The sequence below is a fragment of the Typopeltis vanoorti genome, chromosome 3 (genome assembly GCF_054136105.1).
Source record: "Typopeltis vanoorti isolate ZY-2024b chromosome 3, IOZ_Tvanoo_1.0, whole genome shotgun sequence".
NCBI classification, from domain to species: Eukaryota; Metazoa; Arthropoda; class Arachnida; order Uropygi; family Thelyphonidae; genus Typopeltis; species Typopeltis vanoorti.
This window is the reverse complement of record NC_143551.1, coordinates 97,244,921-97,260,822: the sequence shown is the minus strand read 5'-3', so window position 1 is coordinate 97,260,822 and position 15,902 is coordinate 97,244,921. Positions and strand designations below refer to the sequence as shown.

Below are 15,902 nucleotides of genomic sequence, written 5' to 3'. Positions count from 1 at the left end.
AAAAGAGGAAAATAATAACCTCCCCTTCCTAGACACACTAGTCACCCGCCAACCTGATGGAACCTTGGTTTTCTCAGTTTATAGAAAACCCACCCATACAGGCAGATACATTCACCAACAATCCCACCCACCCCCCTCACAACAATATGGAGTTATTAAAACATTATTCAACAGGGCAAAAATAATCTGTTCTAATGATCAAGCCCTAACCACTGAACTAAATCACATCCATGACACTTTCTCAGCCAACGGCTACCCCCTCCAAAAAATACTTAACCCAGTTATCCACAACCCACCACCCCCTCCCCTTCACAAAAAAGATTACTCTAAATCTATCACTATTCCCTACATCAGAGGCACCTCAGAAAAAATCAATAAAATCCTAAAAAAACATGACTTGACCACTTGTTACAGACCACATAGAAAACTGGCATCCCTTATCCGCTCCACCAAAGACCAACCACTTCCCCTAGACCTACCTGGTGTATACCAGGTCCCTTGTAGCTGTAAACTGTCCTACTTTGGCCAAACAGGCAGAACAGCAAATATCAGAATCTCAGAACACAAGGATTACATCCGATTTCACCAGTACAGCCACTCTAGGCTTGCAGACCACGCTCTGGATACTCGCCACAGAATAAGATGGAAGAAAGCCACAGTAATACACCGCAGCAAGTTCAAGTATGAAAGACTATTCATGGAATCAGCCCCGGCCCTTAGGAACATGCCAAACCTCAACAAATTTGGATGCATAAAACTGCCCCAAATTTGGGAAACTTTTATCAGAAGAACTTCAGCCCAAAGGCCAAGAACTACCAATATAGCCCGCCAGGGGGCACCATCAGGACTTTAGGAAACACTAGCTTCCTAGCTTCAGTCTCATTTGCTGTTATTAGTACTTGTGTGCACGTGTCTTTGTAGTAAGTTCCCAAGAAGATGGCAACGTGACGTTCGCCGAAATATCAGAAAGTATATATTAAAGTTTATTTAATCTATATTTCTAGTATACGCTGTCAATTCCTTAAATATTAGTTATCATGTTTAACCAGCGTATAAGCCTCTCAACATTGTATCCCTGATGGTGCATTGACCTTCAAGGATCAATATGTTGTGTATATTCAAAAAATGAAGCTCTAGTATATAAAAAAAATTTAAATATTTAATGTAAACATATAAATATATACATACAACAGATACAAATTAATAGTACTTCACTATATCTTTCTAAGGAAATCTAACATTCCTTATACAATTAAAAGTACTAGATTAATTTCTACCATTCTATATAACCAGTGGTGAGTAATTTTAACAAAGGGCTTGCATTGTCGAGCAAAATGGCCTAACTTAGCCCTTATAATACTTATATTGCGACTTTGTAGAGCTTCTGATAGATAAGATAATTCCTGTAGGATATCAATCATTAATGCTAGATCTTTTAAAAAGTCCTTACCATATATTCTGGCGTATAAGTCGACTTTTCAGCATTGAAATAAAGCACTAAATTTTTTAGGCCGACTTATACGCCAGGTCAAAAATTTATTGCTTTCCAAGAAAAAACTAGTACGTATGATACTCTGTTAAATTTATTAGCAATATACAAAAAGGGTAAATAAGTAAAAATATTTCAACTTATATCAAATTTATTTACAGAAAAAATTATTTGCATGTTATATAATTATTTATTTACAAAAGAAAATAGGTAGGTAACTACATAATTAAAATTTAATTTTCACTGTCTGAATGTATGAAAAATTCATTGTACTCTGGTTCTATAATTTCTTCCAGTATATTGTCATATAAATTGCATTCGTTTTCTCCATCAGATTTAGCATCAATTTCGTCATCATTGTAAACAAAATCATCTTCCAAGCCATCTAATTTGTTAGATATAGCATATTTTTTAAAAGATTTTATTACTGTATCTGGTTTTATTTTATCCCATGCTTTCGCTACCCATTCACACATAGTCGAAGCACTAAATATTTCCTTTCCATAAACTGGCTACACCAACTCACTGTAGCTTTGAAGATTTTGTTGTCCTTTTTATTTGCTTTGCCCCACTTCAAAGCAAATAAACGAATATTATTTCTCGTTATAATGAATCCATTTTGGCGATTTTCTCGAACCCAATCTGCAACATTATTTTCCACAATAGGCCACTTACAAATTCCTTTCCGTAATACGCACTTATTTTATGGCATTTTCATTATTAAAGTTTAATTTTTTCTCCAATCACAAACTAGTTTTTTGTTTACTCCGAACTGATGTGCAGCAACACAGTTAGTATTTTCTTTTGCAAATTTAATCACTTTGCACTTAAAACTCGCATCATATTTCATTCTTTTAAAAGGAGCCATTGCTTTAGTTCACTATTGGTCAACTGGTCAATGCGAAATAAAATTTCTTTTGTCAACTAGGTATTTTATATCTTTTGCTAAAACAGAGAATGGAAAGACTAAAAAGGCAGTTATGATCCTAGTGGTTGACGCCTGTATAAAAATTTTACTTAAAAACTGTCATAATGTTTATTTTTAAAGAAATTTTTCAAGTCGACTTATACGACGAGTATACTATAAAAACTCAAATAAACTCAAAAAATTCCAATATCGACTTATACGCCAGGTCGACTTGTATGCCGGAATATACGGTATATTTATTGTTCGATGCAAAATGCTTTCATAAAGCTGGGTAATTTCTCCATACAGCAAGAGCCGTTGGTAAACTGCAAACTGCCCATCGAGGTCCAAACACACAGCCGATCTATAAAATTTCGATACTAAGGCTTTTGCAATTGTATTTAATTCTCGTTGATTTTTTTGGTGATTGATGATAAAAAAGCATATAATTTATCCATAAATATTTCAAAATGATTTATTTCTTTAATGTTTTTTTGTCAAATCGTCTAATGCTAAGTGTAAACGATGAGATGAGCGCAATGCTAAATCACAACATTGGGAAATTTTTGTAGAAGTTTGATTGCAGCACCTAATTTGTTTCCTAACATTACACTAGCTCCATCAGAACAAAATGCAATGAAATGGTTTTTTATATACTTATCAGAAATTCCATATGAATTTAAAGTAGAATTATAGTAGCATGTATACATTCCACGGTGGTATTGTCTAGTTCTACAAGATTATTAAACAAGAACAAGGGGCTCGCAAATTTGAGAAAAATTTAACAAAGGACTCGCGTCAGCCCCTGCAAGCCCCTTATAGCTCACCACTGTATATAACACTGTTGAATGCATAAGAATAATTAAATGGTCATTCTAGAATTACTCTATATGAGCTCAATAAAATTCTTTCATGCTCTGACTCTCACAGTTAAATTCAATACTTTACAAAATAAATTGAACATAGCATTCAGCTAAAAGTTCTGTAGTTTCACTTGGACATATGATAACATCCCTTGCAGAACTTATTTTATTGTTTTTACTCATTCATTTATTCTGCCTTTTCTCAAATTCCTTAAAATACATTCAAAGTTAAAATGCCACACTTAACTAATATATTGTATATGTCTTCTTTCAGTAAGCAAGTTTCCTTAAAGACATCTTTCTTTCAATTTTCTGAAGTAGCATGAAGAACAATCACTCAAACAATAGAAATACATTTAACTGAGTAGTTAAGATTGTTTCTTAATTTGGTGAAGCAGGCCTCTCAGATCATGCTGTTAACACCTTACACCAAATTGACTGGAAAAGTACATGTTCTTTACACCATACAAAAAGTTGGTACGAACAGAAATTTAAAGAAGCTTGTGAAATTTTGATTAACCATCCTAATCTTAAGTGGGCACACATTCTGCCCACCTAGTTCTTCAAGTTTTCCAGCAAACCTTGATTTTAGGACTCTAAGCAGTTATTTCAGTTTTTACTGGCCACCACATCCATACTGTTTTGTTTTAATGAATATGTATACTTATATGAGTAACTTTTGTGTGAACATGTTGCTCTCTAGCTTACTTTATTTTTGTAACCAAATAGGTAATATTCTTCTCATGAGATTCTACTGGTTACAGTAGAGTCTCATAAGCAGAATGAAAATGCATTTACTGAGTTGTTGCAGGACAACTTCCTCAAGCAGCATTTGACAGAAGGAAGTTGAGGGCAAAGAGTGTTAGATTCGATTATGGTGTCAGAGGGCATTTCAGTTAACACGTTTGCTGCCATGCTCCTTGGGCATAGTTTGTTCCCGCACGGCAAGAGCTTTCGCATCTTCAAGGTCACTATGAGTAATCTCATAGCCGGCTTATCAGACAAAATTTTGTTTCATACGCCAACTACGAGTAATCTCGTATTACCCGCGTCTTCAAGGTCACTACGAGTAATCTTGTAGCCAGCTTATCAGACAGAATTCTGATTCATACGCCAACTACGAGTAATCTCGTATCACCTCCACCTATATATTACATGCGCTGACAACTGTGTTTATTGCGTCTAGTCTCTAAAACCTACAGTTTCGCCATGACCAGTAAAAGAAAACTTATTGATAAAGAATTAGAAGCTTACGCTATGATGCGTAAGATATTGATGCTATGATATTGATAAAGAATTAGAAGCTTACGATATGAGCGATGATGAATTTAATGAATTCATCAACGCAAATGGAAGGATAAGAGGGAAGTTCTTTCCATTTCAAATATGCACAAATTTGAAATGGTTGAAGCGAAAAATCAGAATGGTAAAATTCAATTAAAACTAAATATCGTTAGGGACTATAATTTGGTTTTTCTGATCAAATGCTTTCTTACTATTCTGCCTTAAGAAAGACAATTAGATATCCAAAGAAATTGTCAATATGCATTTTTGATATATACATTCCAAATGAGCATAAATTTTATAATGTAATTAGTGGAAATGCAATGACTGTATTAAAATTTAGAGATCAATTTATCTCTAACCTAAGATAAATTTATCAATTTATCTTTATCAGTTTTTGTTGGAATGGATGAGCTTACAGCATCACAGAATATCAGCAGGATTTGGGATCTTCATTATTTGGAAATTTTACCACCTACAGAAAAATAGAATCGCCCGACAAAGCCATGCCAATGTACACGAAACAAACAATGATGCGAAACACGTTATTATTGTCCTGTTTGCTAGGAAAAACCACAATTATGCATGGAAAATTGTTTTAAAGTGTATCATTCGTAATTTGAATAAATTGGTTTTTATTTTATTGATTTCATTTTATTATTTTTATTGATTTTATTAGTTTTAATTTGATTTACAAATTACGGGTCAACTCGTGCTTGGCATAGCAGGTCGGTATCGACATACGAGTATATTCGTAGTTGGCTTCTGAGGCACACATATATAATATACTATATTTTAGCTGAAATTATTTCCCTGCTACCAAGCCCCCAGATGTGCTCTCCACTTTATTCACAGGCGAAGGGTCCAAATTAAGATACTTATACTAAGGGTTAACTCATGCTTGATATAGGAGGTCGGTAATCAACATACGAGTATATTCGTAGTTGGCTTGTGAGGCTCATATACCAACTACGAGTATACTCGTAGTTGGCAGCGAACGTGTTAAAGACTTAACTAATCTGCCTTCGGTTGGTGACAGTAATCATGCGATACTCACTTGGGAAGTGACTAAGTTTATGAATGTTCTATTCAGAAAAGGTTACATACTGAACTACAAAGCAGGAAATTATGACCAACTGATGAGTATACTGAGTTCAGTGGAATGGGATCAGTTGCTGGATGGGAAGAATATCGACAGTTCATGGGAAGCAATATTTAAATGATGTGATATCAGAAGGTGTCCCGAGAGTTTAAAGAATAAATAGTGTAGGAGTCAAATGGATATGTAATCGTATTAAGCAAGAGATTCATACGAAAAGGATGATGTGGAAGGAATACCAAGAAGTTAGTAAAGACAAAGATCTAGAATTTGTTGACAACAGTAGCATTCTCTTTGATGAGCAGCATGGATTTGTTAAAGAAAGATCATATTTTCATAATCTTCATACTTATTAAAACATTGTGAGAGTACATTGGACAAGGGAAATTGCACATATGATAAAACGATAGGTAAACTGGAAAGGAATGGGATTGGATAACAGCCTTCCATGGAGTCGGTAGACTCATTGTGGGAGGTTCATTCAATTGACAACATATTTATCATACTGAATCTTAAAATGCTTTAACACTCCTTGCATTAACAACACATTATGGTAATGCATTCCATTCACTGACAATTCTCCATGTAAAAAATCTATTCCTCACACTCCTCTTCACCACACTCTTTATAACTTCCACGGGTGATCTCTGGTTTCTCTTCTCTCGCCTTCTACTCTTTTTATAATCTCAACTGGATTAATCTGAAAAAATCCTCTTTTTTCAGAGGATTTTTTCAGATTCTTTTTCTCTTTTCCTCCTATCCACTAAATTCTGCAATCCACATTTTTTGAACCTCCCTCTATAGCCAGTAGTCCAAAGTCCTGATACTGTCTTAGTCACTCACCTCCAATGTCTCCACATCACACACTGAAAACCAGGTGACCAGATTTAAGCACAATAGTCCAAGTGTGGTCTGACCAATGCTTAATACATTGGCATAACCACTTCTTTATCCCTATATGTTAGAGTATTTATTATCATAGCAGCACTATGATGTGCGGTCTTTGCATCACTAGAAATATGCCCTCTAAACTTCAGTCTACCTCATCCACTTCCTGCAATACACCACCGTCGATATAGTACACAGCCTTATATTTCTGCATGCCAAAATGCATTTATTGATATTAAAACTACAACCCCAATCCTTTGTCCAAGTCAAAAGTCTATTCAAATCTTTCTGAAGGGAATTAACATCAGCAGTGCTACTTATAATTCTTCCCAACTTTGCATCATCAGCAAACAACTGAAGATCCCACTCTGTTCACATGGTATATCATTTACAAACAAATTAAACAGCAGGGGACCCAAGAACAGAACACTGGGATATACCACTTACCCTCCTTTTTTGAGACATTGTTCCATCACACAACCTCTGGTATCTCAGATTGCCAATCCCTGTTCTATCTAACCAACATACTATGTATTCCCATTCTCTTCAGCTTGTATACTAACTTATTATGTGGTAATCTATCAATTAATTTTGCAAAGTCCAAAAATATCGCTATATATGATTCTCCCTTATCTAACACCCATTACTCTATTATAAAATGCAAGTAAATTGCTAAAACAGGACTTCATCATCATCATCAAATTCCTGCCATGTACCCTCAAGAGGTGTACAGGATATGATAGTACTACATGAAAAAAATTACATCATTATTAATTTCCTATCTACAATTTTCCTCCAAATCAGTCTGTTACTTGACAAGACTCCAACATTATCAGATCTTATATTTCTATCGTCTAAAGCACTTTGTACTGTATCAATCCACCTATATCTTGGTCTTCCTCTGGGTCATTTTGCTACCAACCTGGCAGAGAACACTTGTTTTGCTAATCTTTCCTCGCCCATTCTGTTTAAGTGACCATACCACCTAAGATTAGCTCTGCTAACACATTCCTGGATGCTGACAATGTCAAGTTCTTTCCTAATATTCTCGTTTTTAATATGATATTGCCATTGATGCATCTGTTTACGCCTATAATCTTTCTAAGGACTCTCATATGTGTGGTCTCCAGTCTTTGGTCAAGTGTTTTACTTCTGACCCAGCTCTCAGATCCATAAGTTAAAACTGGTTTGAACACTGTCTTGTATACTGCTAATTGAGCATTCCGACTAATTTCTCTCTTATTCCATATGAATTTATTCAATTGACTTCCCACAATACCAGCTTTGTTGATTCTGTTGTCTATTTCTATATTTAATTTACCATCTACAGTAAAAATCGTGCCTAAATAGCTGAAATGTTTTACTTGTTCCACAGGTTCTCCATTCACAACACAGTTGACATTTTCAATGATTCTGCCTATTTTCATTGTCTTTGTCTTTTTATTGCTGACCTTCATACCATATCTATTACAACAGCTATTCAATTTAGTCAGAGAATCTTGCAGACTTGTAGAGGATTTATTTAGAAGTATAACATCATCCGCATAAAGCAAAGAGCTGACATTAACATCTCCAATTTTGATATCATGTTTAATACCACTTTCCTTCATAATGTGATCCATATAGATAATGAATAACAGAGGGGATAATGTACATCCTTGTCTCACACCAGATTTAACATTAAACCATCTTCCTGTACTTCCTTCAATTCTAACTGCTGACTTACAACTCAAATAAATATTGCTTGATATAATGCCCCATTGACACCATATAACTGCAGTGTATTGAATAGCTTCTCTCTTGGCACCTTGTCACATGCCTTTTCCAAATCGACAAAACTTAAATACAGATCTTTGTTATATTCCCATGCTTTCTCGACTATTTGTCGTAAAGTGAAGATCTGATCCCGACAGCCTCTATTTGGTGTGAATCCAGCTTGTTCTTCACCAAGCTTTTGTTCCACAATTCTTCTCAACCATTTCTCAAGTATACTTGCAAAGATCTTGCCAGGAACACTCAGTAGAGAAATACCTCTGTAATTCTCACATGAAGTTTTATTTCCCTTTTTATATATGGGTACTAGGAGAGCTCTACTCCAATCATCGGGAATTCGTCCCTCTGTCCAGGCTTTCTGAACTATGCAGTGCAGCCACTGTAAGACTCTTATACCACCATACTTCAGCATTTCTGGTCGAATATCATCTACTCTTACTGCCTTTCCACATTTCAAGCCTTTGATGGCTTTTTCTACTTCAAGTATGGATATGTATTCCTGACTGCATGCCTGGTTAGTGTTTTTTACCACTCTGCTGTCATCACTGCTTGTTTCATTTAGCAGTTTTTCGAAGTAATTACTCCATACTTCAAGGATATCTTTTTCTCCTGTTTTCATGTCACCTTTATCATCTCTAGTTCCTTTTACAGCACTCTTTCCTCCATTTTTAAGTTTCTTCAACAACCTCAAGAATATTTTGCCACCTTCTTGATATTTATTTTCTATGTTCTTGCCAAAGTATCCCATGACTTTTGTTTAGCTAGTTCTTTCTTACATTTGCCTCTGTATTCTCTAAGAGCACAAGCTGACTTATTTGACAGGAACTTTTGATATGCTTTCTTCTTTTCCTTCACTGCCTCTTTAACTTCCTGTGTCCACCAGGGAGTTCTGATTTTTTTATCCTTACAGACAACCTCACCACATGCCTCTCTGGCAGAATCAATCAATGTTTTTTTCAGAGTTTGCCTGTGAATCTCCAAGGTTTGATTCCTGTTCTCAAACTCTTTCATTTTTTCTTCAATAATCTTTGTGTATTTTAGTCTACAGTTCACATCTGAGAGCTGCTCAACTTTTATTTGCTTTAAAACTTTCTTACATGTTATTCTTTTCAATATGAAATTCAATTTTATCCTGCTCAAGACTAAATAGTGATCACTTCCAATTTCAAATCCTCTGTACACTCTGGTGTCCTGCACCAGGGAGAAAATATCACTATCAACAATAACATAGTCAATGAGACTTTTCTTATTCCTAGCCGCTTCTCTCCATGTGAATTTGTGCACATTTTTATGTTGGAACATGGTGTTAGTAATAACCAGTCCATGTCCTGAGCAGAAATCCAACAGATATTTGCCATTATTATTAGCTTTGCTCTTTTCTCCAAATTTTCCCAAAATATTTTTGTATGTCTCACAATCATTTCCTACTCTGCTATTTAGATCCCCAACAAGGACCAACTTTTCATTTTTCATTGTGTCAGTTGCTTTTTCTAAAGCCTCAAAAAATTCCTCCACTTCTACCTTAGTAGAACCTTCTGTGGGACCATAGGCACAAATAAGTCTCATTGTCCAGTTCCCCATTCTCATATTTGCCCACATTACTCTACTTGAGACTGACTGCCATTCAAGAAGATTAGCCTCGTATTTTGTGTTGAATACTATGGCTACTCCTTCTTTTCCTTGATTGTCATTGCCTGAATATAACATTTTGTATTTAATGCTCAGAAAGATCTCACCAGTTTTGGTCTTTTTTGTTTCAGTCACCCCTATTATGTCAATCTGGTACTTATCTAATTCCTCAGCTAGCTCCATTTCTTTGCCATTCAGGCTTCTTACGTTGATAGTACCGATCTTTAACTCTGGTGATGTTGAGTTGGGGTTTGTTTTCAGATTTGTTCCAGTAGCTGACTTTTCGCTGTTCGCCCTGGTTCCCTGGCGAAAACAGCGGGGGGGACCTTGTTTAACCGGGCGAAGCCCCAGCTGGAATGAAATTTTGTAATGTTGTACCATCATTTTTTATTTTGGTTTAACCAATAAGAATACAATTTGGTCGGCTAAATCCCAAATTGCCAGCCCATCCTCGTTCATTTAGTATCCAAATAGATACCCAACAGGGTACACCACGAGAAGGTGAGGATTGGACATTAGGTCAGAAGCCCTGGTCGGTTCTCCACATTCCTTTAAAGGCTATGTGGAGGACTCCTCTCAGTTATACAGCTTTGACCCTTAAGCACCCTAAAACAGGATTTACCATTTACAAATCAATGACTGACATAATGGATCAATGTATATCATCCCAATCCTGTAGTCTATTCTGAACCAATCTCTTCAACACCTTCACCACAACTGCAGTTATACAGACTGGCCTATAGTTGGAAACTTCTATCCTAGAACTATGTTTGTGGAGTGGTATTATTTTGTCTTTTTTCCACTCCTTAGGAACCCTACTCACTGCGAGACTTTCATTAAATAACCAGGTCAAGGGCATAGCTAACTGTTGTGTACATTCCTTAAAAATATGTGGTGATATATCATACATTCCCACAGCCTTATTAACATCTAATGCAATCAACACCTGTTACACCTCTGATTCTTTCACTTTCAATTCTCTTAACACATGCCTCCCTTCTATATGTTGTACTGAATCATTTACACCAGTATGATATATGCTGATAAAGTGCTTGTTCAATAATTCCACTATATCCTTTGCAACTGTTATTCTTCTGCCATGACTATCGACTAGTGTCAACCTGCCATAATTATTCTTTTTCTTGCTTGCCATACAGCAGAAAAATATCCTTGAGTTAACCTTGGTCTCACCAGCCTATCTCCTCTCATATTGAATTTTTTCTTTGTTTACCATGCTTGAGACCTTTCTAGCCTGCACTTTATACTCTTCATGGATCTGATCACCACCAACTGTCTTGTACCTCCTCCATAGCTCTTTATTTTTCCAACACAGCTTGCTTGAATTCACTGTTCACCCATTTCATTCCTACTCTATTTACTTGCTTACCCCTTGGTATGCAGTTATACACTGCTTTTGTCCTGCCTTGTGAATTTCCATGCATTGTCAACATCTATTCCACTCAGCTCATCTACTCAATGTTCTGATACTAATTGAATAAAGAGCTCACCTGCTTTATACTTCCACATGTATCCATTTTGGCAGTAACCGTTCTTGTTTCATCACTTCCCAAATAAGTATCTCATGATCACTCTCACTAAACGGTAGCAGTGCCAACACTTCATTAACAGTCTGGGTAGTGGCCCTTCCCTTAATGCATAACATTATACATATCTGCAAGGAGATGTGTTTTGCATTATGGGAGATACAGAGATAGGAGTGATGTTATCTTGCTCCACCTTTGCAACGAGTTGCTCGGTGTTGTACCACCTTATCCCAGTCCTGAAGATACTTTCAGGTGCAAACTTTGTTTGCTCAAACTTGGATAAAGGATTAAACTAAATTTATTATATTTTAGTCACATGCTGTTTAAGATATCTTTCAGAAATTCCACAAACTCGCTCTCCTTGTTCCTATACACTATATCTTCCTTCCATTCCATATTCCTCTAATTAAAGTGTCCCATCAGATCACCTTCTTTTTACATGTCCAACTAATTTGCCTAAACATTTCACAATCAGTATTCTCTGCATTTCCTGGCCTATAACAGCATCCTATCAGATATGCTAGCCTGTTTATTTCAACTACACATCACAGAAATTCAAAATCAGTGCATGCATTATCAACTTCAACACTCTGTGGACACAATTCCTTTGCAACAGCGCTCCCCTCCCCGCTCTTTTCGTATTTCTATCCTTCTGAAAAATGATATACCCTTCTATTTCCGACATCACATCCTCCTTAGACAACCCAGTCTCACTTATTGCAATTAGCTTTGGATATACTGACTCAATGAAACAATCTCAGCTCTCTCATTTTGAATACTCCTTACATTTATGTACAAACATAACAATCCCTGTGACTTTGAGACTTCTACAAGCACCACTATTTGCTATTCTAGCTGCTATACCACATCTTCTCTTTTGGTCTGACAACTCCTGTTTCCCTGATCATGACTCTGATATCCATTCTTACCTTTATGCATTTCATCACTTTGTGCTGCTGCTGCTGCAACCACATCTTTAGTCTTGTATGCATCTTCTTCCTGTTATACAATCCATTTAGTTGTACTATTTTGCTTCACAAGTACACTCTGATCATTCACTACATTAATTTCTTGACTCTGTGTCTTCTCAGAAAACAATAGCCTTTCTAAATGCTCACACACCAAACCCATTCAAATGCAATCCAACAGTGTAGCCATCTTATTATTTATTATCTCTGCTCACCTTCTCAATTCACTGTTGTTATATCTGTGTGACATGCCTATGACTTTTCCAACAGCACTATTCATCTTTACCTGCCACAACTTCCTCAAGTCTCTATCAACATTAATTTTTTTCCCCCAACTAAGTCATTTGTGCCCACAACTACCACTAATTTTGATGCATGGTCTTTCCTTTTACACAACACATCAGTTATTTGCTTCATTGTTTCACCAGGAAAGCATGTTTTCTGTACTTTATTAATCATTCCTTCTCATTAGCCAATCTCTTCTTTAGATGTTGAATATCCTCTTCCAGATGTTTCATTTTGCTTTTGAAGGGCAGGGCACCCATGAAGGGCACCAGTGGTGCACTTCATGGGTTTGATTTAGGGACGTTACTGTTTAACGTGTATGCTAATTATATTTGGGTAATGTTATCATCATCATCATCATCATATGTATCAAGGATTTAGGCCTAGTATGGCCTGTTCCAGCCTTAGAAGTCATTGTTGAATCGTTTAAGAGGACGTCCTGGTTTTCTTTTTCCTAATGGCTTGTACTTTAAGGCTTGTTATGGTAATCTTTCTGTTTTCATTCTTTGAACGTGTTCCATCCATTTATGTTTATATTTTTTAATTTTTTCAATTACTGGTTCTTGGTTTAATTCTTTCATAATATCTTCGTTTCTTTTGTGATCAAATAGGGTATACTTTGCAGTTTTTCTCATAAACTTCATTTCTGCTGTTGTTAATCTTTGTTTGTCTTTTTGTTTTATTGTCCAGATTTCGCTTCCATACATTAAGATCGGTAGGGCTAATGTATTGTATACTTTTAGCCTGGTTTGTTTTTGAACTAGGTTTGGTTTAAATATAGAGTTAATTACTCCTGTTATTTTTAAATATTTTGCAATTTTTATGTTTATATCTTTTTCATTTTCATAAGTGATCATACATCCTAGGTAGTTAAATGAATTCACCTGTTCTAAGATCTTGTTAACTAATACTATTTTAGTTCTTGCTGGATCTTGTCCTTTAAAGGCCATAGTTTTTGATTTTTCCGTTGATATTATCATACCATAATCTTTGGATATCTCATTTAGATTTAAAATAGCTTTCTGTAAGTTATCTTCAGAATTTGTAATTATTATTTGGTTGTCTGCAAAGAGGAGAGTGTTTAAGTTAACTGTAGGTGAAAGTTTAATTCCTTGATGTAAATTTTTACTCCATTTTATTATTATTTCATTTAAGTAGATATTAAAAAGAGTTGCTGAGAGGGGAAATCCCTGTCGGACCCCTTGGTTTATCTCTCTTGTATATGATAGCTTGTGATTTAATCTTATTTGTATTTGATTATTTTCATATATACTTGTGACAGCTTTTAGGAGTGTTTCTAAATTATATTCTCTTCTTTTCTCTATTATTAATTTTAGGCAGAAGGCTGGGTCTATACATGATCGTCCTTTTCTAAATCCATTTTGTACCTCTAGAATAAAGTTTTCGGAATATTTCATTAGTTTGTTATTTAAGATTCTGCTATATATTTTGTAACATGAATTTAGTATACTGATACCTCTATAGTTTTTAGGGTCATCTCTATTACCTTTCTTAAAGATAGGAATGTTATCGACTCTACTAATCAAACAATCATAGACTAGGACAGCATCATTATACCCAAACATCTGATGAAACATGCAGCCAAGGTCTGATTGAATGAATGTATAGCATCTTTCCTCTCCAACTAAAAGGTTCAGTGTTTGAATTCTAGATATGGATGTTTGTGACTGTGTTAAGGTAACTGATGATTTATAGTTCAATGTGAGACCACCACTCTGCTTGCTGGATGAAGTGGCTTGAAAAAGATCTGCTTGATTTCTAGAGAACACAGATGGAACTTTTTCAAGCTTTGAGCCTCCAGTATATGGAATGATGGTATAATGAAGTGGGATTCAAATCCACTGCCCACTGTCTAGAAAGCAGTGAAATCTACTTGGTCAACCAAGCAAACTGACATAAATCAGAACAGCATCACTTAACCAAAACATCTGGTGAAGCAAGTAGAAATGGTCTGAATAGTAGATGATTTAATCATCCATTATTAAATTTGTTCTAATAATAGCCTCAATTTTGCCCTTTTCTACCAAAGCATCTACATCGCTATAATGCTCTTCTGGAATCAAATGCCTTCTGCTAGTACTTAGAACTACTAAGGCAAAAGTGTGCTACCTAACCATACTACTACTACTACTATTTACAAAATAAAAAAAATTGTGTTTGCATTAGCCATTCTAAATAAATGTAACTGCTAAATTAAGAGTACTGATAATTATTTTCATATGCTTCCACATACCTTTAACAAGTGCCATGCTATTCCTCCATTATTAGAATACTGCAGTAAAATGCCATTTCCACGAGTTACATTTGAGGGAACTGTTCCTCTACATCCATATTTAAAAGTGAACTGGATATACTGTGCTGACATAAGATCCAAATCTCTAGTCACTAACATCCGCAATCCACCCTGAATGGAAAGATAATTGTCTAAATATTAAATTTATGAAGCATATATATATATATATATATACACACACAAAGGAAAGAACTTTGTAACTAGTCACGAAATCATAAATATAATAATAATTGGTCATATACTGAATTCAAAAATGAATGCTTACTTTGTAAAATACAAGAGCTGATCCACCAACTAAAATACCACATCTGCTACTAATTTCTGCCCCATATACCTCAGGCCACCAAGCTGTATCTAAATTAGGATAATCAAACGTATCTCTGAGCTCACATGGAAATGTGTGTGCAGGTACACAATGTCGTTCTATATATCCTGGATCACATCTGTGAAAAATATTTAGTTATTAACATTTCACTTAATTCACATTTTAATTTAACTTCAAAAATTAAAGCCATGTAATAAGTAGAAGGAAGAATGATCATGGTAAGATGGTGTTAATGGATGAAAATGGTAAATTGGCAACTGCTACAGAAGACATTGTTGAGGTATTCAGTGATCAATTTATATGGGTGTTTCATCATGATCAGGGTGGAATCATGAGGAACTTAAGTGTTGAAGACAGGATGGCGCTTAATTGTGATTGAGCAGGAGGTATTTTGAGGAAATAAGCAAACTTCATGTCAATAAGGCGATAGGATTTGATGATGTATCACCACACATCTTAAGGGGAATTGGCATAACTGTTTAATAATAGTCTTACAACACCATAGGTTCCAAGGGAGTGTAAGGATCGTAAAAT

At 35.4% G+C, this 15,902-nt stretch overlaps 1 protein-coding gene across 1 annotated transcript in view; it reads right to left on the bottom strand.

Annotated features, from left to right (window-relative positions):
* LOC150108407 (reelin-like) overlaps nucleotides 1–15,902 on the bottom strand; it is a 920,570-nt gene that overhangs the window by 392,238 nt on the left and 512,430 nt on the right. Inside the window, exons 34-35 of the mRNA XM_090390755.1 lie at nucleotides 15,309–15,486; nucleotides 14,984–15,154 (exon numbers count right to left, since the gene is read on the bottom strand). Of these exons, the coding sequence (XP_090246881.1) occupies nucleotides 14,984–15,154; nucleotides 15,309–15,486 (349 nt within the window). The remainder of the gene's footprint in view (nucleotides 1–14,983; nucleotides 15,155–15,308; nucleotides 15,487–15,902) is intronic.